This window comes from Balaenoptera ricei, chromosome 2 (genome assembly GCF_028023285.1).
Source record: "Balaenoptera ricei isolate mBalRic1 chromosome 2, mBalRic1.hap2, whole genome shotgun sequence".
In the NCBI taxonomy this organism is placed as follows: Eukaryota; Metazoa; Chordata; class Mammalia; order Artiodactyla; family Balaenopteridae; genus Balaenoptera; species Balaenoptera ricei.
The window spans coordinates 172,914,375-172,941,458 of record NC_082640.1 but is presented as its reverse complement, the minus strand read 5'-3'; the positions used below and the strand labels follow the sequence as shown (position 1 = coordinate 172,941,458).

The 27,084-nt window shown below is 41.0% G+C and overlaps 2 protein-coding genes across 10 annotated transcripts in view; one reads left to right on the top strand and one right to left on the bottom strand.

The window, feature by feature from the left end:
* Window positions 1-10,102, bottom strand: part of ZC3H14 (zinc finger CCCH-type containing 14) — a 38,530-nt gene extending 28,428 nt beyond the window's left edge. For all 9 annotated transcript variants that reach the window (XM_059914780.1, XM_059914781.1, XM_059914785.1 and 6 more), the window contains exons 1-6: window positions 9,916-10,102; window positions 9,391-9,433; window positions 4,256-4,370; window positions 1,970-2,010; window positions 1,299-1,494; window positions 520-949 (exon numbers count right to left, since the gene is read on the bottom strand). In XM_059914780.1, the coding sequence (XP_059770763.1) occupies window positions 520-949; window positions 1,299-1,494; window positions 1,970-2,010; window positions 4,256-4,370; window positions 9,391-9,433; window positions 9,916-9,951 (861 nt within the window). In that variant the 5' untranslated portion in view covers window positions 9,952-10,102. The remainder of the gene's footprint in view (window positions 1-519; window positions 950-1,298; window positions 1,495-1,969; window positions 2,011-4,255; window positions 4,371-9,390; window positions 9,434-9,915) is intronic.
* A 5,247-nt stretch (window positions 10,103-15,349) lies between these two features.
* The window catches only part of PTPN21 (protein tyrosine phosphatase non-receptor type 21), a 64,124-nt gene continuing 52,389 nt past the window's right edge, over window positions 15,350-27,084 (top strand). The window contains exons 1-2 of the mRNA XM_059914779.1: window positions 15,350-15,692; window positions 19,658-20,039. Coding sequence (XP_059770762.1) covers window positions 19,860-20,039 — 180 coding nt within the window. The 5' untranslated portion in view covers window positions 15,350-15,692; window positions 19,658-19,859. The remainder of the gene's footprint in view (window positions 15,693-19,657; window positions 20,040-27,084) is intronic.

Here is a 27,084-nt window from a genome sequence, read left to right as displayed (position 1 = left end):
TACCTAGTCTCAGAAAATAAAATTCTACTACAGAATACTTTCTTCTTTTCAAGAAAAAGCCAAGCACATTAAGAATTCATGGGCTATTTCCCTGGTTTCTTATAAAAATACAAGTAATATCTCCAATAGCCAACCTTTAGCTAAAACAAAAACCAGTGCTTTACATTCATTTATAAACAGCAGCATGTAGCACTGTTGAGGAAACCAATAAAATGGAGTTACTCAATTGTTTACTAGCAGTTGCTGTGAAGGATCTAATATTGACCTAAAATCCTCGCAAAAGTATAAGGTAAGGTTAAAGCTATCTCAAATGTTAGCATCCGGGAAAGTAAACAAGATGTAAAGTATCTGTAGAGGATATTGTGGAGAGGAAAATCTGACTGATGTATTATGTTGAGCAGCACAGAAATCAGTTTAAAACAAACTTGCAGTATGTGTTTAGTTATTCCATGTACAATTTAGTATTAAGAACTGACAATTTTCAGCCTCATGAGTCAGAATTTAAAAGTATATACAAACCTCAATGCTCATCTTTTCTGAGCTGTTTCTGAAGAAGGGACTATAAGTCTCTTCTAAGCTGTTAAGCACTTCTGGTTCACACAAACGTCCTGTTTCATATATCCGGCTAGTCTGAATATCAAGTTGCTTGGCAGCATGAATACTGTTTTGCTGCTGTTGAAACTGCAACCTGTTTAAATGAGCACCACTGTCTGCATTTCGACTTGCAGGTGGTCGATAAATTTCAATAGAAGGGTGAGAAGAACCATACGTAAGTGTCACTGTAGGTTTTTTCTGAGATAAGGGATTCTCCTGCACAAAATTGAGGTCTTCATCGATGAGATCATCTGGTTCTGGCTTAATATCAATCACATCTTCAGAGGGTGCTGGCTCCCTCAAAGGTTTCACTGTTGACATTAGTCGGGTTGCAGCTCCATCATCGTAAGGCTGTCTGTTAAAAAATGAAAACAAAACCAAAAAGGGTGTGTTACCAATTTAGAGCAGTATCTTCAACTCTTCAAAGGATATTTAGATACATCTTAATGAAAAAGTATGGATAATCCCTTTGTGTAGTCCATTAAAAACTACTTTGAAATTGCATTTTTTTTAAACTTTGATTTACATTTTATATAAAAGGTAATCATACTTTGGTCTTATCCTTCATTATTTTATTCCAAAAAACTGCTCATGACCACCTCATTTCCAAAAATTTCTGAAAACAGCAATTTAAAGACATATTAACTAACGTAAATGTCAAATACACACACCCACCTGCCCACAGGTCTACACAAGACTCTTACCTGACATTAGTGGCTTTCTGCTCCTGTGAACTTGTAGAAACCTTAGATTCTCTTTTTTCAAGTCTAGTGCTAGAAACTGCAAGAGGTGGCACTGCAGCTTCATGCCTTCGCTCATCTCCTCGACTGAAACTGCTCTTGTTTGAAGGTACATTACTATCAAAGATGTTGGTATCGGAAGACTTTAGACTAGAGGGGTCTAGAAAGAAAAACACATGGTCTCTTGAAGCTATTTTTATTACTTTGAACCTTCCCCTTCTTCACCACCAATTTTAAAGCAATAAATACGTGTTCTCCCACAACATTTTTAATGGATGAATATTATTCCATACATAGTGATATAATAATATACCTAATTTACTATTACTGGACTTTTAATTTTAAATTATAAAACACTGAAATATCCTTGAAGCTAAATCATTGCACACATCCACAATTATTTCCTTAGAATAAATTGCATACTTTCCCTTCCCTTGTTCAAATCATCTTCGAATTATATTAAGTTTATTGCTTTTAAATTCATAAATATGTGGGCGTCCTTAAAAACTTCAAATGAACTACCATTTTCAAATTTATGGGTTTTTTCCCCAAAGCAGTATAAATGACTTCAGAAAAATGATCACATGCTATAGCAAATTCCAAAAAAACCCAGACATCATCTTTATGAACCTTACCAGTTGTTACAGAACGAAGTTTATCTAATACACCATGAAGCCTAAAAGAAAAAACAAACCAAAAAAGTTAAAGCTTCTGTTAATCAAGAAACATTGGATTCCAACTGTCACTCTAAATTTGATGACATTTTAGATCTAGTCTTCAGATAAACACTGATAGATGGTACTGAATGGAATTTAATGGATAAATAGTATTAAAATTAAGTTTTACATTTTTTTTAAAAAGGCTGTACATGAATATTGTAGAATAATCAAAAATCTTATTTTTTCATCACTATTTTCAACATCTAGCATCTGTAAAAATAAGGGCAAAGATTATCATCTGACCACACAGCGCTGATCCACAAAGAATATCATTCTGTTTCAAAAGAACTAAAGATTCAAGGTAGATAAAAGGAGATAAAATACCATAAACGTAATGTAACATTATTAAAATTGTTTTAAGCACAGTTTAAATTTATTTTTTATCTGCATAGATGGTTTCTGGAAGAACTTAATCCTGAGAGGTGAAAAAACTTTAAAAATAATCTCAAAATATACTATATCACTTCACTATAACTACTGTTTTCAAAACTAATGCTGTAAACAAGCCACAACCTTAATTATAATATAACCTATTTTAGTAGTTATGTACAAGGCAAAATTGTCTTACAATCCTTCCAGGAGGCCAGGCATCCTAAAAACACCAGAAATATCTCATTATAATAATGTTTCACCCAGAACCCAGGCACATGCCACTACCCCCTGGGACACAGTTATTGCAGGGCTCCAAAGAATCAGAAGAGTCTGTCTGTGGCGGGTGTAAATGAGCACTTAAGAAAGCAAAGTGTCAAAACAGAGACACCATCACTTTCATCAGTAAAGAATTAAATTTATGGCAAGATGAAAGAGTTGAATTAATGTGATTTTAAATTCAAATTCAGTTGGCAGTCTGCTTATGTAAGAAATTTGTCTAAAGCACTCCCTCAAGTTATCTGAGAAAGGATCTACTAGGTCAATGTCCCATATTACGTTACTGGGACTCAAAGTGATCCAAATGTTGAACCAAAAGTCTAGTCATAAAAAATGTACGTGAAACAAAACAAGTACCTGGACTGCTGAAGGATTAAAAAAAAAAAAAAAAAAGGCAGTACTCTTGATAATGGTAATTTCCCCAGTCAAAAGCACCATGATCTCTCTTCTTTTGGTAAACTCTGGGCACAAACCATAATAAGTGGGTTAGGTCACCCACACTGCTGTAGGAGTGTATGTACCAAAACATTTAAGGGACAACCACTGCACTCAATGTTCTTCAAAAATGTGTAATATAAACCCAGAGAATTCTGTGTGGAATTTCAAGAAAGCTTCACCAGAGTTATAAAGGATACAGTTGCCCACTGGGGCCAAAATGCCTTTAAGACAAACTTTGGTTTAAAGGCAAGTTAACCAGTTTCATATCCCTCCTTATTGCCTATCTGGTCTCCCAGTCTCTCGCCATTCAAATTAAGCAGGCCACTCTGCTCATGTAACTTTTGCTCCATCTGTCAACTTGTGCTGCAACTGGTGGCTCCCAGTGAGGACCTTTACATGATCCTTCCGGCTCTATTCTCAGCCACATCATTACCCTCCCCCAGCTCTCACTCTACCTCAAACCTGGTACCAGAACCTGGCCTGCCTTCATAAATTAAATCTCATGCTTTTAGTCAGTATTCTCAACCAAAGGAATATGTGGTTTGAAAAAAGACACTGAAAATTAAAATACTGATTTATATTTGAACACAAAGTTGCCTATTTCAAAATTCCAAACTTCAAAAAGCTCCGAACTAAAAAAATGATTTGAAATTTTGTCAAAAAAACTTGCCTCTTAAGTTAGCTGACTGAAGAGAGCAATTCAGGAAGTCAACCCAGTCCAAAAAACATCTATAACTGGTTTTGATGGAGGGAAAGGAATGATAACATGCTGAAGTTTACAAAAGAAACGTATTAACTACAGTCAACACATACTAAGGACTTGTTATGGGCCAGGCACAGCTGTGAGCACATTACATGTATTAGCTTATTTAACTTTCACAACCACCCTATAAAGGTGATTTACGATACCCATTTTGCAGATGGAGAAACCAAGGAAAGAGGTAGATCCAGGATTCAACCTTGGCAGTCTGGCTCCACAGGCTGTGCTCTCAACGCTCACAACCTGCCTCACAACACTGAATCTGACTCCCCTGTCAAGAACCTCTTTTCAGACAGAACACCTACTCTTGACTTGAGCCAAACTTTGGTCTGAGGGGTAAATATTCAGAAACATACCATACGGTGAATCGAATTGTGTTGTTCCCTAGAAACAGGGACAGGTCCTCTGTCATTTGGTCCTGACTTTTCTTGTTGGCCACCATCACCATAATGTAATCAGGAAGTTCTTCATCTATTTAAAAGGAAAAGTATATAAAAACTTTTTATGCTTTCCTTAATAGTTTCTTCTACTTGAAGCTGATGTGCTTGAAAATATAGATGTAGCTCTAAGAATGTCAGCTCTAGTGGAATTATGCTGGACAAAAAGTATAGCTTTCTTTCTCTTTATTCCATAAGTATTTCAATTACTAGAAGAACAGGAACTAGGAATAACTAATAAATATTTACACAACTAGATATTCTGAATTACAGTATCAAACTTGAGAGTGCATTCATTTCCTTTAAGCTTTTTTAATAATGCTCATTAACTTCAGAAAAGCTTCCAGAAAGCATACTGGACATTTCTCAAGAATAATACTGAGTTTTGTTCAGTTTTGTGCATGTTTGTTTCAAAATGACACTCATTTCTCAAGGAACACCTTTATCCTTGGTAAAGGCAGATTTTAATTAGGGTAACAAACTTGCAGCAACATCAAATAAACTAAAACCACCCCAAAATTATACATCATTTAAAAAATTTAATCTTAAGATTAGTTAAATGATTTCTACTCAACTCATTGTTTCATTCTTATGCCCTCCTAACAGTGAATTATGAGGGTGAGGTCTAGGACCAAAAACAAACCAAAAAACCCCAAAACCACCACAATAAAAAGATAAGAAAGCAAAAGCTATTTATCAGGAACTTTGATCCCTACCAAAAAAAATTCCTTTAGATTCTTTAATACCTTAAATATTCACAACATTTCTATGTAGGCAGAAAGGTTCATTTCAGAACTACTATCAGACATTTGTTTCAAGAAGAAATATCAAAAATCCAGTTCCAGAAAAGCACAAATACACTAAAGCCCTATCTACAAATGGAAACAGAGAAATCAGAATACTTGCTAGAAGCATGCAATTCAATGTGAGGAGATAAAACAAGTAACTGGTCATTTGTTATTTTCTTTGTAAAGTATCAAAAGGCTCCCACTGCTTTCTGGCAACTTTAGTAAATAAGCCTCATAGCTTATTTACACAAAGTGTCCCTACCATAGGCTGCCGTTGGTAACCCAGAAAAGGAAAACAAAGTTGGGGTGCTTTGGCATTCTTGACAGTTTTTCTCCCTCATAATGTCAGTAATGAAAACAAATAGGCTGTGCTTTCTGACACTATATATTAGTTTGCATTTTATAAAACTTTATGTAAATGAGATCAGCAGTTGCTCTGGTACAGGGTGGGGACAAGGACAGACGGTAGGGAAGGATACAAAAGAGCCCCAGGAAAACCCAAAAGGACACTTTTGGAAGTGATGGATATGTTCATTAGCTTGATTATGGTGTAGATATATCAAGACACAGCGAACTATAAACAGGTGGAGTTTAATGTATAACAATTATATTTCAACAAGGCTGTTAGAAATTCATAACATCGTTCTCTCAGTAGACACAAAATGAGAAATAAGAATCTAATGAAAACTTAACGTGTTCCTGGGACTTCCTTGGCAGTCCAGTGGTTAGGACTCGGTGCTTCAATCCCTGGTTGGGAACTAAGATCCCGCAAGCCTTGTGGCATGGCCAAAAAATAAATAAAATAAAGTGTTCATGATACATTCCTACAGAATTCTAATAGCATTCTCAAGTTCATCTGAAATCTATGTACTGAAAAACAGTAAAATGTTGACGGTTCCTGCAAGTTCATACTTCCTAAAATGTGAATTTAAGACTGCTCTGAATTATAACTGCCATCTCACTAAAGTACTCCATTTTAAACAAACACACAAATGAAACCGTATCAACTCTTAACAAACAGTTGCTCATCTCTGTATCCCACTCAATGCCTGGAAAATAGATATTCAAATATGTACTAAAGGATTGTTTCCATAAAAAGGTTTCCAGTACTCCAGCACAAAGAAAGGGATTAGAAAGTCACCCTTTCCAGAAGGACCATGATACATATACATTCAAATAATTAGGGAGCTAACTGTAAACAAATAATGTATATTTCATATAGTCTAATGGTGATCCCTGTTTACCCACTTAATCAACATTTATGAAAAAATCTGGTGCTCTGCTAGGCCACTGGGACACAACCAATATGAAGTCTCTGCCCTCAAGAAACTTGCAGTCAAGAAGCAGAGGCAAACAAGTTGAGAAGCTGTGCTAATATGTTAACAGCTGGGACAGGTGAGTTCAAGAGGAGCATACAGGAGTGACTATCCTTCTGTTGGCTCACCAAGTTTCTATTATGAAGCAACCATAATAGAAACATCAAGGACCCAGAAGACCTGAGTTCTTGGGTCTTAAATCCGCTGCTGACCAGCTGGATTTAGCCCTCCCAAGACTCCATTTCTTTATTTGTAAAAAAGTAAATTACCTACCATCCCCACTCCAGCATTGTGTTCAGGTACAAATAGAACTCTATGAAAATATTTTGAAAACTATAAAATACATGATATCTTTACTACAATTACACTTCACACTGGACTACGTCAAGCTTGTAACCAGGTTTTTAATATTAATAGGCTCAAAATTCTTCATTTGAGGTTTCTGATAAATGATAGGAATCATCAGATTGAATTTAGACCCAGTTAATATGTGTTTATGTTTTCATGTGCTAGAATTAAGAAAGTTCTCACTGTAGGTTCTCTGTGGATTTCTTTTTGACCCAAAACAAGTTCTTGGCACAAAGCTGGCATCCATTAAATGTTGAATGAATAAAAGAATAAACAATCCTGGTTCAGCTTCATCTTTAACCTGTGAGCCTCAATTTTCTTATCTGTTAAAGTCTTACAACAATCCTGACAACAAATAATTAGTATGTGGCAAACTATCATCTGGTCTCAGGCCCCCTTTACACTATTGAAAATTACTGATGATCCCAAACAGCTTTTATTCATGTGCGTATATCTACTGATATTTACCATACTAGAAACTGCAACTCAGAATTTTTAGATTTCTTAATTCATTTAAAATAATACACCTATCCCATAAACAATAAACATGTTTTATGTTGTTCTAAAAAAAGAATGTGAAGAAAATCTGGTCTCACACAGGTATGCAACTGGAAAAGGGGTATTTTAATATCCTTTTCAGATAATGTGGATATTCTTCTGTGATACTACACCAAAACTCAACGAGTGGTAGTTTCTTGAAGGTAAGCAGCAATACTGAAACTAAAAACTGTATCAATGACCTTTTTGTACTCTGTTACATGAAAATCCATTGATCCATCCTGCACTCTTAATGGATCTTTCTTATCCCTGTACAATTTAAAAACATTCATGCATTGGTCATTTGAAAAAATACTGGTTCACTGAGCTATACAAACCACTGGCATACGGATACATTTCATTATACAATATAGAAGAACCATTTGCTAATATCACCACGCTGTCAAATTTATGGAGGAAGACACAAATTTTCCAAAATTCTGATTTTCATTTGAAAGCTCAACTTTGTCACTGGCAACGAACTCTACCAGTTCTTTACCTTTGCTCACTTTCAAGAAAATGTCTGCCAAAAACCCAAATTATGTAACTAGCCCATTAGTCTTTCTTAGAAGTTAAAAATGATGTTCCAAAAAAAAAAAAAAAAAAAAAAAAATGATGTTCCAAAGGGTAAAAGGGGGGAGGGGGATGGACAAATTAGGAGTATGTGATTAACAGATACAAATTACCATAATAAAATAGATATGCAACAAGGACTTACTGTATAGCAAAAAGAACTGTATTCAATACTTTGTAATAGCTTATAACGGAAAATAATCTGAAAAAAGTATATATATATATATATATATATAAAACTGAATCACTTTGCTGTACACTTAAAACTAACACAATATTGTAAATCAACTAAACTTTCAAAAATAGTTCCAAAAAAAAACAAAAGAAAAAAAAAATTCCATGAAAAAGATGGCTAGGTCAGTTCTCAACTCAATCACACAAATTCTTTGCCTTAAGACAACCCATCACGCTTCAGTATGGCAGAAGTACTATATGAGTACTTCCTATTTCCTAACACCACATATTAAAAAGATGTAGTCAGGGCCAGGGTTTAAAAAAATATTTTACTTCATCACTTACATTCATAAATGAAACCGGCCTCTTTTTTTTTTTTTTTTCTTTGTAATTGCAAGTGGAAGGGTGGTGAAGAATACGATAATTTCTTGTAAAGTTTGGTGTGAGATACTGACTCAGGCTAAGGTACCATCAGTTTTACTCACCACTTTTGCACAGTCCCAATGTCAGCATGGTGAAAATGGCAAACACCCTGTCCGTATTAATATGAAAATAGTTTTGACTTCAGAGACCCTTGGGGTCTCCCACACCTGGAGAACCACTATCATAAGTGGTAGCTATTATTTTTATAGGAGGCACCAGCTTTGGAGCCAAACAGACGCAGGTCTCAATCCATAAAACCTTGCTCAAGCCAAGCACCCAAAGCCTGTTTCCCTGCTTGTACAACTGGGGATATTACCACTTACCTTCCAGTGCTCTCCTGGGGATTATCGTGACCTAATGCATATACGACAATAATTAAGCACAGTGCCTGGCCCAGAGTAAACACTCAAATTATAATTTATAAAAGAATAAAAAAAAAAAAGACACATTACCGTCGGGAGGTAAGAAAAAAGGGGCAGGAAAAATAAAGAGATCTGAAAATAAAACTCACTGAACCACGAGAGAGGCAAATGCCAGACAGCATCATTCATATGCAAAATAATTCTGAAAAATGAAGATCAAGAGGAAAGGAGAGAAAATAGGAAAAACAATAAAAATCAGACAAATATTAAGGAAAATATGACAGAGCCTCAACAGAGGAAGCTAAACAATTTCAAAACACCCTATTAGAAGGGGATTTGGAAAAAATAACAAAGGTTGCATACAAAGCTTTCAATGGAAAGATAGTACGGAAAAGAAGTAACCAGGGAGTATCAGATTTGAAGGTAAAAGGACGTCTCTCCAAAGTCAAAGGCATCACAGGAAAAAATGCATTCCTAAAATTAAATTCGCTGCAAACTCTTAAAGTCTATTAGACTAACAACAGAAGACTTACCAACGTAAGCTCCTAGTTCTTGCAATTTCCCCTTAATGGCACTCTGAGAGAAGAAAAAGACCATCGTGCGCGTGAGAAAGGCGGCCCTGGGAAAACAGACCGACTGCAGCGCAGAGGCAACTTCGCGAGCGCGCACACCTCCTGCCGCCCCGGCGCCAGAGTGGGGGTGGGGAGACGCCTCGGGCCCCCCAGCCCCACCCCGGAACCCCTCCTCCGCGGCGCCCCCTGCGGCGCCCCCTGCAGCTGCCCGCGCGGCTCTCGCCAGGACCCCAACGCCTCCCTCCGATTCCCAGGGGTTCCTTCTTCAGCCGTGAGCCCGCCCTCGGAGGCCACGGCTGCGCCCAGGCCCGAGGCGGCCTGGCTGAGAAGGCGCTGCTCGCCGACCCCGCGGCCAGTCAAGAGCGCCGGCGACGAGCAGGCCGCGGCGTCCAGGCAGGGCCCCACACCCCCCGTTACTCCTGACAACCGCGCGCCCGCCCGCCCGCCGAGGCCCGGCTTCCCGCCCCCGCCCGACGCGGGCCTCACCCGGATCTTGCGGCTGATCTCGGTGCCGATCTCCATGGCTCCGGGGCCGGCGGTGGGTTCAGCACCGCGAGGGGTTCCGCTCACTGGGAGCCGGAGTCCAGCTCCCAGCCCGCAGCCTCACCGCCTCCGCCACCGCCGCTCCCGGCCGCGCGCTCTGCGTGACCCGCCCCCACCGGCTCGAGCCAAGTCGAGCGCGCCTGCGCCTAAGCCTGCGCCTGCGCCTGCGCGCACTCGGGCCCGGGGAGCCTGCACTCTGGCGACCTCTGGTGGCCGCGAGGAGAACCGCGGTAAAACCTTAGAATCAAAGTAAGCGTAGAGAGAGGACTCCTCTCTCCCCATATCTGCTAGTTCCTGAAGTGGTCTCATTAGTTATTAATTGCTGCATGACAAATGACCGCACACATTTACCATCTTGTGGTTTCCATGGGTCTGGAATCTGAACACAACTTAGCTGGATTCTCCGCTCAGGGTCTCAAAAGGCTGCAGTTGAGGTGTCAGGAAGGCTGTGTTCTCGTCTGGAGGCTTCACTGGGGAAGAAGCCACCTTGAAGCTCATTTAGGTTGTAAGCGGAATTCATCTCCGTGCAGCTTTATGAGTGAGGGCCTCAGCTTTCTCCTGGCTGTTGTCTGGAGGCCACCCTCAGGTCACAGATGTTGCCCACACTTCCTTGCCACGGGCTCCACCAACATGGCTGCTCACTAAATCAAGCCCGGGAAGAGAGGATCTCAGCTTACGGAAGGCCCAGGCCTTCTTTTAAAGGCTTTCATTTGATTAAGCCAGGGCCTCCCAGGGCCTGACCCCCAAATCAACTGAGTTAGGGTCTTAATTACAAAATTAGATTGCAAAATCCTTCATCCGTGCATATTCATTAGCTACAAGCAAGTCACAGGTGCTGCCTGCACTCAAGGGGAGGGGATTACAAAGGGTGTAAACAGCAGCGGCAGAAATCTTGAGGCCACCTAGGGTCTGTCGGCCACACGGTCCTTCATCTCATAGAATCCTTTTTTTCTTCTGAATTACTGTAACATCTATGTGGGAGCTACTAGTATGACACAATATCCTTTCTGTAATGTTCATCTCATTTGCGTGTATGTGTGTGTGCACGTGTGCGTTTGTTCTCTCTAACAAAATTATGAACTCCTTGTAGGTCTGTATTTCTCCAGAATTTCTTTCGGGACGCTAGACACATAGTAAGCACTTATTAAATATTTGAAGGATAAAATAAATTAATGACCTAAATTACGAAAGCATTCCTCATGGATAAATCCAATGATCATGCACTCATTCAACATTGATGAGAGGCAGCAGAGCAGAGTGACTGAGAACAGGGACCCTGGAGCCAGACTGTCTGGGTTTGAATCCCAGCTCTGCTACCCCCTCTGAGACCTTAGGCAAGTTGCTTATCCCCTCTGCCTTAGTTTCCTCATCTGTGACATAAGTATGATACCAGTTTGTCTTTCATGGAGTTATTATGAGGATGAGGTAAGTTCATAGTTGGGAAGTATTTTGAACTGTGCTTGGCTCATTGCAGTACTATGGTTGTTGATTAAAAATTAAATGCCTACCCTGAGTCAGATGCTGTGCTAGGAGCCAGAACACAAAGATGAGACTGAGTCCCTGCATTCACAACACTCACAATCCAAAAGACAGGCACCTTATTTCTATCTCTTCACCCACCATTTCAGGACTAAGAATGCAAACACGTGTTTTGCCATTACTGCATACAAAATCCTTAGTCAATATTTAGATAATAGTGAAAGAGCATTTTATGAAAAATAGAGACTGTTTTCATTAAAATGTATTCAGAATAGGGAAAACTTTTTTTTTTAAGTGTATTCAAGAAAGAGTCAACTTTCAAGACAATCCATTTAAAACTGCAGAAGGAGACTTGCAGGCTGCTTAAGAACTTGCATATTTAGATCTCAGGAGTGCGTCTGGATCACAGAGGGGATAACCCCACTAAACCAATGGTGTTCAGTGGTCTGACACTGTTACAGGTGCTTCCCTGTAAGATGCATCTTCATAAACCACATTGCATCCAGAGGAAGATAATCATAATGATACCTGAAAGAAACCATTAAAGGGACTAGTGGTATTCAACTTGAAAAAGACTAAGCAGGACAACGAGAATTATTTTCCAGCATGGAAGGGCTCTCCAGTTCAGGAGGAATGACATATTTTGCTCTAGCAGACAGAATGAGGACTAGATTTCAATGAATCCCAGTTGAGGGCTCTGGGCTGTTTTTCAAAGAGAGAAGATTACTAAAAAGAGCATTGGTTTTGAAGTCAAAGAGGTCTGAGTACTAACCCCAATTGCATGGAGTCCCTTGTCTTCTAACACCGGCCCCCTAGCATCTCCAGCCTCCTCTCAGGGCAGCCTTCCAACTGGGTGCTGCACATCATTTGCAAGTGTCGGGGGAGAGGAAGGCAGAAGAGAGGTGTTTGGGGGTGTCCTTCAGCCTGGAATGCTTTTCTCTTTTTTTCTTTGAATGCCTAATGAACTTTTTATTTGTCCTTCCAGACTCAGCCAGAAGCTGATCATAGTGATAAACTGGATATCACCACTCCACTTAGAATATCTACCCGTTAAGTATATTTGCCTACTAGAATTATATATTCACCTGTTCCTCACATGGTGAGTCTTTGAGAACAGGGCCATACACCTTATTTAGCTTTCTCTTTTCAGCATTTGGCTTCCAAGAAATGCGGTTTGAATAGACAAGTTTTTTCATTAGTGAATATCTCATGGCATGTCTACCCTTGGATCAAAAGCCCTTAAGTGTTGGGAATTCCAGTCACAGCAATTGCTTTTGCTACTGAAGCTGACATACTTTTCTTCGTTTTCTTGTCCATGGAACAAATATATTGCCAGCATCATCATGTTAGTTTATATAGTGAGAGATAGTGGGTACTCACCAAGCTATCAAAGCAGATTAATTTCTTAACCCCTAAGAAAGTATCAGTCAGTGTACCACCAAAACCACAATTTCTTTCCCTTTTATTGAACATCTTTTTACTGTAGAAATTTTAAATTTTTTACTTTGTTTTAAAAAGAATTACCTTCACAGGAAGAAGAATGTATATCACTTCTGGGTAGCAAGAGGAGGTAAAGATACAGATATGTAATCGCTTATTCATCTACAGACTATCTCTAGACGGGTACATAGGATTATGGTAACACCAGTTACCCCCCAGGAGGAGAGCAGGCAAGGTAAGAAGGAGACTTTTCACTTGCACCGTTTTGTATCTTTTGGGGTTGAACCATATAAATTATTTCACTTCCTTCCATACAAACAGAAGCCAATAATAATTTCATGCCGAACACTTTGAAGGCTTTGTTCGAGTGGCTTGTCATGGGGCTGTTACTGTCAAATTAACATGGTTGCAGGAAAATAGAGCTTAAGGACTTGGTCAGCAAGTGGCACTTGTGAACTGTGAGGGAGGAAGTTCAGCTCAGTGTATAACATCGCTTGGGTTTTACAATCATTTTCTATTTTTAAAATTCTTTTATTTTCTTCCCGATTCAATTAACAAGTTTTTATTTAGTGCCTACCCTCTGCCCAGTAGTGTCCTAGGAATTCTAGGAGATATAAAAGAAGCCTACATGAAACAGTTTTTAACGTTCCTGCCAAGTATGGGGATCACTGTGGAATGGGGTGGCTAGCAAGTTGTCTTGGAAGCAGAGCCTTGAAATGAGGCTTGGAAAGCAACGGAAGGCTTAGACCAAGGGAAGTGGGGCAGGAGGTGCTCTGGGCCAGGAGAAACGGTTTGATGGGGGCAGTAGGGGAGAAGAGAGGAGTAAGGATGGTCATAAGAGGCTGAGGCCGATTTAGAAAGGCCCTAAAGGTCGGGCAGAACAGCTTAGCCTTAGGGGTCCATTGGGAGTGATAAACCCCAAGGAGAGGTAAGCCTGGTATTCACATGGAAAGAAGAGAGAGCAGAAACCAGAGGCATGGAGACCGCCCTTGTTGCAATAAGCCAGATGTAAAATGATGAGGGATGAAGGTTTGGATTAGAATGGTGGGGGAGGGGGGCATTCAGGAACAAAGAGGAAAGAAAGCATTCATGAGACATTTCAAAGGAGGAAGTGGCAGGTCTTGATGATAGGCTGGAGATGGAGAAGACTCACACATAATTTCAGTTTTTCTATTTTGGGAGACCAGAGAGCCACTCATTTTCTCTTTTCTTTCTTCGCACACGAATTGACCCCCTCATGGTGTCCGGTTGAAATTCAATTATAAGCAGAATTGATTGATTTTCTTCTGTACAGAAACACATGTAATCCTATTTGCCTTGAGCTCCATTACCCAAGCTGAGTCCTGCCTGGGGTTTGTTCTCCCATAGCACTCCTACTTCCAGGATGGCGCTTTCCACTTAGGCCTTGTTTGTCATGTGTATGTGCGGTGTGTAGGTTTATTACCCACTAGACTAGAAGTCCTTTGTGAGCAGGGACCATGAGTAAGTACTCAATAAGTGTCTGTTAACTGTTGAAGAAAATGAGATCTAAATGAAATGTAACATAAGAAAGCTTTCCAGAAACAAACATATTAAAAAAAAAATCATTTAAATAAAATTTACATAATAAAAATTTCTCTGCTCCAATCACTCAAACCATATGCCAAGTAAAGGCGAAACACCCTATTGTGATGGTGTTAGGGCCACACAGTTTTATTCCTTGGCTTAAGTGTTGCCATGCAGTAATAAAAATAATAATGCAGTGTAATAATACCATGTAATAATAAAAATTGCTAATAGGGCTTAGAATGAAACATTTCACACAAGTGACTGGATAATGATTATTATTATTATTATTATTTTACAGGAGATGAGCAGGCACAGAAAGGTAAAGAAATTCGCACAAGGTGACCCAGCTAAGCAAGCGTTGGCGCTGAGATTTGAACCCAGACAATTTGACCCTGGAGTTCCCCATCTTTAAGAGCTCTACTTTGTACTGCATTAAGCATACAGCTCTTTTGAAGACCTACAGGTTATTTGAGGCATAACAACCTTTTTCAGGGGAAGGGGACTTTGCCACCCTGTACCAATCAGTGTTTTTCCTTTTTTTATGGGCTATATCCTTAGACGTAAGCATGGGAGGAAGAAATAGAATGTTTGAACTGTTTTCAGAAATGTGTAAGAGTAAACGAACAACTCCAGCCATAATAGAATTTTACAGAACACCTAAGAACAACACGGGAATAAAACCCTTTACATGGTACCGAAATAATATCCCCCTCCTCTCATTTTTATTAAAAGCCTTGCTTTATTTGGAAACTCTTAAAATAAGTGGTCATAGGATTAAAAAAAGCCGCGGCGCGCCCCCTCCCCGGCGGCCGGGCGCAGCTGTCCGCGCCTCCCCCGCCCGCATTCCAACTCTCTGAGGTCACGGGCAGCCACCGCCTCCCCGGATCCGCCCGCCCGGCCCAGGGGGAGGGACGCCCGGCCCCGGCCGCGCCGCTGCTCCGGCCGCGCGTCTTGTGCCCGTCCGCCCGCCTTCCTGCTGCCCCGGCCCCCGCCCGGTTTCTTTGTGCGGCGCTGCCGCCCGGCCTGTCCCACTTCCGGGCCTCTCCCCTCGCCGCGGCCGCCGCGGGACCCTACGCGGGGGAATGCTCTGCGGGCCGAGTTCGGGGAGACAGGAAGTGAGGCGTGCGAGCCCCATGAGCGCGCCGCGGCGCGGGCTGGCGTGCAGGCGCGGCTGCGGCGGCCGCGCGGCGGGGCCCCGGGAGGCGGGCCGCTGAACGGGGCGCGCGGCCCCGAGGATGCGGGAGCGGGAGCAGGTGAGGGCGCGGGGTCCGGGCCAGCAGGCGGCGGGCGGCGGGCGGGCGGGCGTGGGGCCGAGCGCTGGCGTGTGTCCGCGAGCCGGGACCCCGGAGCGCGTCGGCCGGCCCCGGAGTCCTGGATGATGGGTCCCTGCTCCCAGACCTAAGGGAGGAGCGTAACAAAGAAAAAAGTCTTTCTTTTCCAGGTTCTCTCTGATCTACCTGAGTAATTTCCAAAGGGGTCTTGAACTTGTATTCTGAACTCCTCGGCTGATTGTAGCGGCTTAATTCTGGATCCGGGTTTTAGACGTTTTAGGCATATTTCTGCCTCTCAGACTATAAAGTGCGAGATTTGCTAGGTAACTTTGGCGAGAAGGCGAGTAGGGAAGGACTGTTTCGTGGTGATGACTTGTTTTGGTTTTGGAGTAAAGATTGTTTACTCTGGAAAAAAGAATTCTTGGGTCTGCAAATTCCGACTTGTGATTTCTGCAAATCCTGATTAGATTGGCCGCTCTTGGCATGCCCGTCTTAATTTTCTTTTTTGCTGAGAAAGCCTTATAATAATAGCGTATGCTCGCAAACACGTTCAAAACACTCCGTGTGCTCCAGGTGACAACCGCTGTATGCCTAATGGTTGCTGACAGATTTTTTTTAAAGTTTGGGATATGATAGAAATTTTACTCTGAAAGTAGTTGTCTGCTGTTCCTAGCACATTTTATTCTCGAGTTCTACGCATAAATGTTTTGTTCAGGAGAAACATGCGTTTGATTTAATGCTATAGATCTGTATATTATTCTAAAAATGTCATATACTCATTTAGTGATTGTTTTATTTGAAAGCATCATTAGCAAAATTACGTGTAGTGAGGACTTTTGCAACAAGGCGGGAAACTACAGGATTCAGAATTAAACTGTATTTGAGAAACTTCTGAAAGGTGATGTAAAAACATTAAAATGAATTCATAAATATCTCGGACTGCCTTTTGGAAACTTGAACAGAATTTAATATATACTTGTTTTTTATTTCATAACAAAGTGATTTTGTAGAGAAACAAAATATCTCCTAGTATTTTCCTTCAAAAGCTAATTATGAATTTTGTTTACTTAAGTAGTTAGATAAATTAGAATTCCAGCTCCAACTACCTTTCAAGTTGTTTCATATTATTTTACACCCGAAACAGACATCCCCCCAAAGCATCTTAAATTTCTACTCCTCTATTCAAACATTCCTAACTTTATGACATCATTTGGTAGCAAATACTGCACATAACTGAAAATTAAATGTGTCAATTGTTAATTTTGTAAATTATTAAGCAGAACATTATTTTAACACGTCTTAATAAACAAAAAGCAAGCTATTCTTATGGATAGATCTTGGGGAAAAAATGCATCTGATACACACACACACCCCTCAGCTTTTTCAGTTACCTTATAACATCTACCAAAATAAAAAAGAGAAAACATTGGCATTTCTTTATCCCTGATGCAGTAAAACATTTCAAACTCAGGGACAACTGAAAGTTTTACTGTTTGCTTCATCAGAGCTTAAGTTAATGATTAAGTTATATAGTGTAGTAATCTACTGCCTTCAAGGCATAGTTTTATATAGTGTAGTATCTACTGCCTTCAAGGCATAGTGAAGAGAATACCATATTTGAACACCCCCCCAATGCAAATTTTCATCTTTCCCTCTGTATGACTTAATCTGTCCTCTTTCCAGTTACCATAATTTCCATGTAAAATTTAAATTCACCATCTCATCACTTGAAAGGGTATTTAGTATATATGATATGTATATATAATCTTTTAAAATTTATACAAACACTCATAACTTATCAGGCAATTTTCTAGTTGAAAGCTTATTATTTAAAGTTCTCGTTTCTTGATTTTTTTTTCTTTCATTTTGCCTCAGCTATCTATTTGGTTTATACCCTGACATAGAAAAGAGCATTGAAAACTGCAGGTGGAGCCCATGTCTTTTCGTAATATCTATTTTCTATTCCCCCCTTTAGTATGGTGCTTTTACCTTCCAAAGGTACACAACAAATGTTAATTAACACAGTTCTTTATGTAGTTCTAGTTTTCTTTTTTTCCTCTGGCCTTCTTCCTCTATTCCTCGTTTTTAACTTTTATTTTTCTTACTATCTGGAGATAACCAGAGCTCAAATACAAAACAAAATCCAAACAACAAAAACAAACAGAAAATCGTGGTTGGGTCCTTATTAGAGATACAGCCATGTATGTAATTATAGCATGCTTGTAATCTCCTTAAGAGCAAGGACGGCTTATTAGGACTCGTCTTAGATTTCTCTAAAGGGCCACTACACTGCCTTGTACTCAGAGACGCAATACACTTTTGTGGAATGGAATTATAAAATGTTAAGTTTGGCAAAGCCTAGTGTAATAGCTAAACTATATACTCTAGCTCTGCCACCCCCCAGCCCTGAGTGCCCATCACCTCTGGGGCTGAGACGCAGTAGAAAAAGCGGAAAAGAGCAGAGGGCTGGGAATGAGGAATCTGGGATCGGTTCCCAACTCAGCCCGTCCTAGTGTGAGGCTGAGAAAGCCGCTTCTCCCGAGGCCTGGGTCCTGTGTCCGGCAGATGAGAGGGTTGGGGGCTGCCCTTGCCCCTCCGCGCGGTTCCCGTCCCAAGTTCAGGGTAACCAGCTGCGGCCGAGCCTTGCCAAACGATTCATCCTCGGCGGAAGCCTCTGTTCAGAAGATAACGGAGGGTGGGAACCGTCCCGGGATTCTGGAACTATCCGGGATTTTGCCGACTCGTTTAGGGGGAAAAAAATCCAGCCAATGTAAAAGTTCCAAGCTGCCGCTCAAGGCCAGTTTGCTTCCGCCCAGGAAGTACCACCAACGGGTGTTGTTTAGAAAAGTTTTAAGTCGCGTGTTTTTGGCGGGGGTCCTGAAGCTCCAAATCGGCATTCAAATGGACCCCGCCCAGACCTCCTCCTCGCCTCTGGGGCTCTAGCCGGGTCCTTTAAGTGTTCCCTCCGGCATCAGCGGGAGCCTGTACTCTCCTAGAGCATCCGTCCGGAAACGCGGCCGCAGGCGGAGGGTTCCGGAGCCTCTGAGGCTGTGGGTTGCTCGGACAACGCCGCCTGCTTTTCTGTGGGGGGAGGACGAGGGAGGAGGCGGAGCTATCCTTTGTCCTCTTGGCCTCACGGGCGTGTTGAGCAGCGTCCTCCCCGCATTAACTCGGGAGGGCGTTTAAGGGCCTCGCCCCTCTCCTTTTCTGGGCTGCGGCCCCGCTTAGGTGAAGGCTCACCGCCTCTTTAGGCGTCCCCATCCGGAGAGGGGCCGGGGCCAGGGCTACGCTTTTCACAACTTCCACGCGTCCGGTGGTAATCCGATAACAAGCATTTGTAGGGTCTTTTATAATTTGTTTATAAATAAATCGATTTGGTGACGTAAATATTTATAAACCAGAGAGTTCTACAAATGCTTGTTAAGTGTTCACCTCGTTTGAACCTCACAGCTGCCATGTGTTACAGGGGATTATTCCATTCGTGTTCAGGGTTAATTTGCCTAATTGGGACTGAGACTTGAACGTAGCTCTTTTGGAGGTTTTTTGCAATTATCTCACTTAAGGACTAAAGAACCCTAACATTTGGAGTATCGGGGAGCCAAAAAGAGTTAACTATGAAAAAACAAAACTTTATCTAAAATAGAAAGAGGACCACTAATGCCAGCTACTAAATTTGGGGTTATAGTAGTGTCAGCCATTATCTCATTTAATCCTGAAGTTAGCCACACGTTGTCACCACTATCTGTGGGATTGAGTGAGGGGTGGAATCTGACCCAGGGCGTAACACAGCTCTGATGATAAACTTCCCCACTGCCTCCCAGATCCTGCTAATGCCTTATTTTTCCAGAAGAAAGGGAAAGCTTAGATACAGCTTTATTGATTTTTATTTTTGAAAACGAAGCCCAGAGTTGCTATTGCCTGTGTAACCGGTGTTCCTCTTTCCCCAGCACTGGCGTGGGTGCTCCCATCACCTGGTCTTTGGAGACTCAGTTGCTTTTTAATGGCGGCAGCAGCTGCTGGGTGAGCAGCCGGAGACTGTACAGTACTCCTCCCTTCAGGACAGGATCGCTTTCTCTCACCATTGCCACCACTGGATTGGTGGCGGTGCTTTTCCCTTTTCACCCCTCCAACTCTTGAAGGGAGAAGAAGATGCCACTGCCATTTGGATTGAAACTAAAACGCACCCGGCGCTACACGGTATCCAGCAAGAGCTGCCTGGTTGCCCGGATCCAGCTGCTCAACAATGAGTTTGTAGAGTTCACGCTGTCCGTGGAGAGCACTGGCCAGGAGAGCCTGGAGGCTGTGGCCCAGAGACTGGAGCTGCGGGAGGTAAGCCCCAGGAAAGGCTGCAGGCTTCTCTGGGCGGGCTTTGTTCCTTACTTCCCAGCTACTGTCGTGCACGCTGGCTGTGTCTTCTCAAAGTATGAGCCTGTAAGCCCTTCTCCCCACCAGGAAGGAATAATACAGAGCAAAGAGGTCTTTCCTTGGGTGTGCCCCGTAAGAGAATTACCAATGCCTGAGTTTTGAAAATGTTTATATGTTCCCCCAAAATGTTATCCAGAATGAGATAGGAATGCATTTTGGAATCTGAGTGAAGAAGCCGTCTTGGAAATGGATCCTTTCAGCCCCCAGCCATCCAGCTGACACTCAGCCAAGTCATTCCCAAATTCCTGACCCACAGAATTGTGAGCAAAATAAAATGGTTGTTTTAAGCCACGTTAAAAAAAAAAAAAAAAAAAAGGAATGCATTTTGGATTATCCAAGTAGTTCTGGTCTTCTGGTGTAATCCCACGTGGGTCGTCCTGATCTAGTACAGTTTACTGACTTCATTCATTCATTCAACATTCATTGATTGTTTTGCACAGGCCAAGCCAAAATTCGAGAGACGTATTGCCTCGGTTTGAATTCTGGTTTCTTCATCAATTAGTTGTTTAACATTACGTGAGTTATGTGACCTGTCTGAGCTCTGGTTCCTTCATCTGAACCATGGGATAGCAGTGGTGCCTGTGGTTGTGATTTAATGTGCATGTAAAGCCATAGCTCTAATAACTATAGTCTGTTACAGTAATCATAGGGAAGTTTGCCCTGGAAAACCCCTAATCCAGTCTGTAGGAAGTTGTGAAGTCCTCAAGTGTCCATATAGTGTCTTAAATTTAAAATGCTGTGTAAGGCCTGTGAAGAAAAGGGCTCTAATTAAACCCAGGTCCCTTCCAGTCTTTGGCTGCCTGGTTCTGGGGTAAGAGAAAGATGGAAAAACGGGTTATTTCACTTAAATGCCTATGTTGTAGTCTTGACTGGAGATCCTGCTAATGTTGTAGTTCATAAAAAGTCAGGAATAGATAAACTGTGCCCCTGGTGAACATCCAATCATTTGATCAGTCTTTATTAAAGACTTATTAAGTGCCAAGCTCATATGTATTAGGAGCTCACCCTACTGTTGATACCAGTAAGAAAGCAGGCATGATGCATGCGATGATGGGGGAAGTAGAGGGTGCTATAGACAGCAGGGAGAGGCAGCAAAGGGAAGGCTTCCCAGGGTGAGTGATGTCTGAGCTGGGACCTGAAGATGGGGCAGGGTGGTCCTCTCAAGGACTGGAAAAGACTATGCCAGTAGCACAAGGCCCAAGACACAGGCAGAGGAAAGGTTGTAGAGCAGGGGCCACCTAATGCGGGGTTCTTGTTAAAGGGTTTGGGCTTGTCCTGAAAGTAATGGGGAAGTTAGTGAAGAGTTTTTAAATAGGCGTGTGGTGTGATTGTTTTTATGAAGCGTGAACCCTCTGGAGAATGACTAGAAAGGAGTAGAGTTGTGGTGCAGATGGTAGTCACTTGGGTTTGGATGGGGCTGGAGAGAAGTGAGTGGCATCTGGAGATATTCAGGACCTACCTATCAGGTAATGGGGAGGGACTAGCCGGGGTCCAGGTGGATCCTAAGGTTTCCAGTAAATGGTGGGGACTGTATAACTGAGGGAAGACACACAAAAAGGAAGAGCAGGTTTGAGGGGAGCTGGGAGAGGTGTGTGGTGAGTTCAGTTTCAGACGTACTGAGTTTGAGGTGCCACCTGGGGACATTGAGCAGGCAGAGTATGTGCAGGTCTGGAGTGCAGGTGAGAGATCCAGGCTGGAGGAAAGAGATTTGGGAATCCTCAGCCTAGGCCAGTTAACCTGGGAGAGGGTATGAGAGAAGAAGAAGATGTAGCATACCCCTTGGGGTTGAACAGAGGGAGAACCTTAGAAGGAAACTGAAATGGAGAGGCCCAAGGAGAAAATAAACCAGGAGCGCCGACCTCAGTGACTGGTCCTGCTGACTTGCATTCATTCCATCTTTTTTGCTTCCTTCACCCATTTTTCCTTTTTTCCTATTTTGGTTTCTTTTTCCTATAATTTCTTCCTCATGCACCAGGTCTGCCTACAACCACTAGAGTCAACTGCTTGAGGAACTGTGGTTAATTTATTTTTGTACCCGAAGTACTAGACGTGGAATGGGCTTAATAAATACAGGTTGAACTGAACCCACAGGCATTGCTTTGCTTCTGTGTTAGTCAAGAAGCCCAGAGAAGTTGCCATCCCTTGTTTGAGGTTATCAGACTCAGGAACAAGCAACTTCATACAGCTATGGGTATATAATGAGACTGATTTTTAACAGAAGGGAAGAGTGCTCTAAATGGGAACAGGTGTGGTCCCTAGAAAATATCTTGCCCCTGGACAGGCCTTCCCACTGTTGCCAACATTTAAGGACAGTCATGGTTAGAAGCTCTGCTCTGTAGCATGTAAACAGATGGCTTAGGCCCAGGCCTAATCTGGCCCAATGACTGTTTAGAAATCATCTGAGTCAGGGCAACACCTGTTCTTAGTTTGTGTCCATACATCACTTAGGAGATTCATACCAAGAGAGAGTGGTATGTTATCTTGCAATGTTCTCCCGTCAAGAAAACTCAGAATTATCATAGCATGTAGATTTGGCTGATAAGCTTTGCTACTGCCCAAATTTAAGCTGGGGGGAAAAATCTTTACTTTCCTTGCTTCGTTGAATAACATTTCACTTCTATTATGACAATTACAAGGGCTATACGATAATACCATTGTAATGCTGTACCCGGCAGCTTCAACTATATGGGTAATATTTTATTGCTTAAGCTGAATGTGTGGTTAAATGATGCTTGTCAGTCTTCATTGTTTTTTGACTGTGTGAGGTATTTGATAATACATTAAGGAACTAAAAACAAAAAGGTTAATATATTTGTATCCAATATAGTTAACTTAGATTGTCAACTTTTTTCTAAACCCACCATATTTGAACTGTGGAAAGTGGCTTTTAAAAATGGGGGGAAAAAAATGATTGCTGCAGGGAAATATTGCTGGTCATTACAGCACCGTCCTCTCAGAGCTGTTGAAATTCCTTGCATATCATTCATTGAGTTTCATAACACTTTTTCAAGAGAAGCTATGGGAGTCTTTACAGAATTTAAGGGGAATTAGAAAACTTTCTAATTTTGAAAGTATATGTTAGAGAGGTTTGATGGAGGTGGTGAGAGAGGAGTGTATCAGCGGGGCACAACTACTCCCATGGGGCAGTGTGTCCTTGAAAGAATATCACAATCTAGAATGAGGTGGTCAGCCTTAAGAACCTGTTTCAGAGAGTAAGACCTGCGTTACCCCAGCTCATTGGGAATTTGTAAAACCAGGTTGCAAGTTCAGTAATTTACGATGAGATTTGGAACTACCAGGGGCCCCAAGAATGTGTGCCCTCTGGCCAGGCCATGATCTCCCTTTAGGCAGGCCATGTGGGAGCTGGAGCAAACCAGAAATTGCTTGGTGAGCATGGAATCAGAGAAGGGAAATTGCCCAGAAAACCTTCCATATCTTCATAAGGGGAGTAGTACTGCCTCACGGACCAGACAAGTTCCTCTGTGTATCCTTTCTGGGCTGTGCTAGGGTGGGCACTGCCTCTACCGGCCTCTTGAGAAGGCTGTTTAATAGAGTGGTGAAGACATTTGCCAGTTGGATTAGAAACACCTGGGTTTGGATCCCAGCTGCCGCTTACCAGTTGTGTGACGTTGCGCACCTTACTTAATTCCCCAAGTCCAATGGTTTTTCATCTGTAAATTGGGCATGATAATAATGTCTATTTGACAGTGGTTGTGAGGATACAATCTTAAATGTAAAACATTTAAGAGAGGACCTAGTATTTAGGAAACTCAGTAAGTGTTATTCTTCGGCACTGTTATTGTTATTTGTGACTCCCATTTCCACATTGTGGTGACTGACCTCTTCAAATTGACTCTTTTCTTGCTTTTGTAAATATCTTTGTTTCTTCCTTTTACTAAGAGAATACATGCTTGTTTTATAAAACTTATTTCTTATAGTACAAATAAGTATAGCAGCCACTGGTAATTGCACTTCTTACATTGCTAAACTTAAAATTTTAGTATACCATTGTAATTTAGCAGTCATATTTGAACCTCTATTTTCATGCCAGCTGAAATTAATTTGTACAATGTCACTGCCTCATTGCCTTCAAATAGAGCTTCAGTAGGTTTTTACTTCTCTGATAGGTTTTACTTCTCTGTTTCTTCCCTCTTGCCCTCAACCTAACCCCTAGGATTTAAACAAAAAAAAAATTTTTAATGAGATTTTGGATTAAGGTTTATATTTTTTCTTTAGGGTATGTCTTTTTCAAGAATTCTTTTTAAATCTTATATTACATTTGATAATCACATTTTAATCATGCTGTCATGGGTTTTAATTAGATTCATTGTAAAATATTATTTCTTATATATCTTAATCTTTATCTTAATGTCCTTATTCAGCTTAAATTTACATTTGGTTGGAGTTTTTATTTTAAGTTTTAAAACCTCCAGTTAGGAAACAGGGACGTTTTAAAAATCCTGGAAACCTTTTGGGGAATTCCCTGACAGTCCAGTGGTTAGGACTCGGCACTTTCACTGCGGTGGCCTGGGTTCGACCCCTGGTTGGGGAACTAAGATCCTGTAAGCCATATGGCGTGGCCAAAAAAAAAAAAAAAATCCTGGAAACCTTTTGAAGGTAACTTTTTCGTGCTTCTGCTATGATATGATAACACACACATTATGTGTTAGTTTTATAACTTAAATTTTAGAGGGCAGTTTTCTTTCAGCTATTTCTGAGTGTTTTGTGTAGAGGGGAAGGAGGGTCCTCATTGTTGTCTGCATGTATGGCATACATACGTAACTTTTTCAAATAACAGGTTTGAAATTGAGATTGATCCTAAGCCACCCCTAAGATTACCTCCAAAGCATTTTGATGAATAAGTTGAAAAGTCTAACAAAACTTAGAAGTTCTTACTTTGGCCTCTCATTTTAAAATTATAATTATAGGCTTTGATATTTGGTTACTCTGTTGTGGTTTAGCACAGATATTCAGAAAATGTTTTTAAAATTGTATTTGAAGTGCATCACACATATGTCAAGTTTTTATCCTTTGGAATGTAAACTCCATCAGAGCAGGACTGTGGTATCACCAGCGTCTGGAATAGTGCCTTGTACCTCATAGTACATGGTTGCTGAATCAGTGCCTACTTGGTTTACAAATTAAGGTTCTTGTTTTGAATTTAGACTGATAAGCACAGACTGCAGTTCAGTTAAGTCAGCCTTTATTTGCTGTATGATTTTATTTCCTGGAGAGAGTTGAACATTTACCAACTTTGAACAGAGGTAGAAAAGAACCTTTCTTTGTTAGATTTTATTTCTTTTTCATTTTGGGCCTTCTTCTGAAATACTTAGAAAAAGGGTTTTAGAGACTCTCTGAGGTAAGATTGCTCTATCAGGGGAGTGTCAACTTCTCTGCTGAACTTTGAACAGGTTCTTATAATGTTTTCTGACGAATGGAGAAACTTTTTGGCTAAGGGATATGTTGGAATAGAGAGGAATCAAGCACTTAATACAAACCATTACTCTCAAGCACAACTTTAGAAAGTGTTCTTGGCCCTCAGAGTGTTTTATTTTAAATCAGTGTCTTAGGTATTCCAAATATCCACTGACCTATCTTGACTGTTATCTGAGCAGACCTCAAGAATTTCATGCGCATTTCCTTCTGTACTAGCTGTTTTCATTTGGACTCTAAAAATAGCTGAAATATGTGTAAGGGAAGAGTATAATACCTGCAAACTTTTTAACCTTTGGGCTGAGTAGTTATTCATTCAGGTATGTATGTTATAAAACAGGTAAGATTGACGTATAGACAAGGATCAGTAAATAGTTTGGTTAGATCTATTGGACCATCTGAAGCAAATGTAAATCTTAGATTGGCCTCTCTACCTAGATAAAGAAAGCTTTCCAAAGTCCAAACCTGATTATAAATGAGCAAGAATTTTTCTTGATTTTAGATTTTCTGTTACTTGTCTTACTTGGTCTAGATAATTAATAACTAGTCATATAAATAAGTAGAGGGGTTATACATATAAACATGGAGATATTATGCATTTTAGAATAATGTATTATCACACCAGTTATTACAGAATTTGGACACCTGTTTACTTAAAGAAATGGAATATTCAACCTTCACTTAATTTCTAATAAATTTAAGGGATAATAGTCTGAGATGTTTTTCTCCCAGTGCTGGATTTTTCACCTAAGAGACATTGGAGATGTCCTTGAGTGTCTGTCACCAATGGTCTGTCATAATAGTGTGGTCTCATGACCATATGGAATTGAGAGAAATTTGCTCATATGGGGAGGTTTGTGAGTTGTTACAAAATGGCAGACATGGGGAACTGATGGTGTTTTAGGGGCTCTGTCTAAGTTCTGTCATTGTTCTTGGTGTATATGGTTTCAGATCTAATTCCTTATAATGCTAGACGCTCTAACAGCTTTCTGCTGTCCTCCTTGTGGGTGGATGAACATTGTCATGCTGGAAGCTTGACGTGCCTTATCTCATTTAATCCTCACAATGAGTTGGGCATTATCTTTTCCATTTTAAAAGGAGGAAACTGAAGTTCTGAAAAATTGGGAGATTTGCTGTGCAAATCTGGGCAATCATACAGCTAATACGCAGAAGAGCCAGAATTTGAGTATTTATCTGTCACACTTCTGCTTGAACTTTAACTTTTAAAATTATAAATGACATGGACCCCTTTGAGACTCTGATCAAAATGCAGAATTTTGCATACAACCTCCGGTGGGTCTTGGATACACCCCTCTTTCAGTCTGTGAGCTCAGGCTGTGGGCCTAGAAGCCTCTTGCATGAGGCAATCTTACCCCTTCTCTCGGCTTAACAGGATCTTTCTTCCCTAATCTTTCTTTTCTCCAGAGTGAAGGTGGTGGTAGGATGGAAAATTTGTGAAAAATTCAAGACCTTCATATTTTTTAAGAAAAGAATTTGCCTCTGAAGTATCACTCCT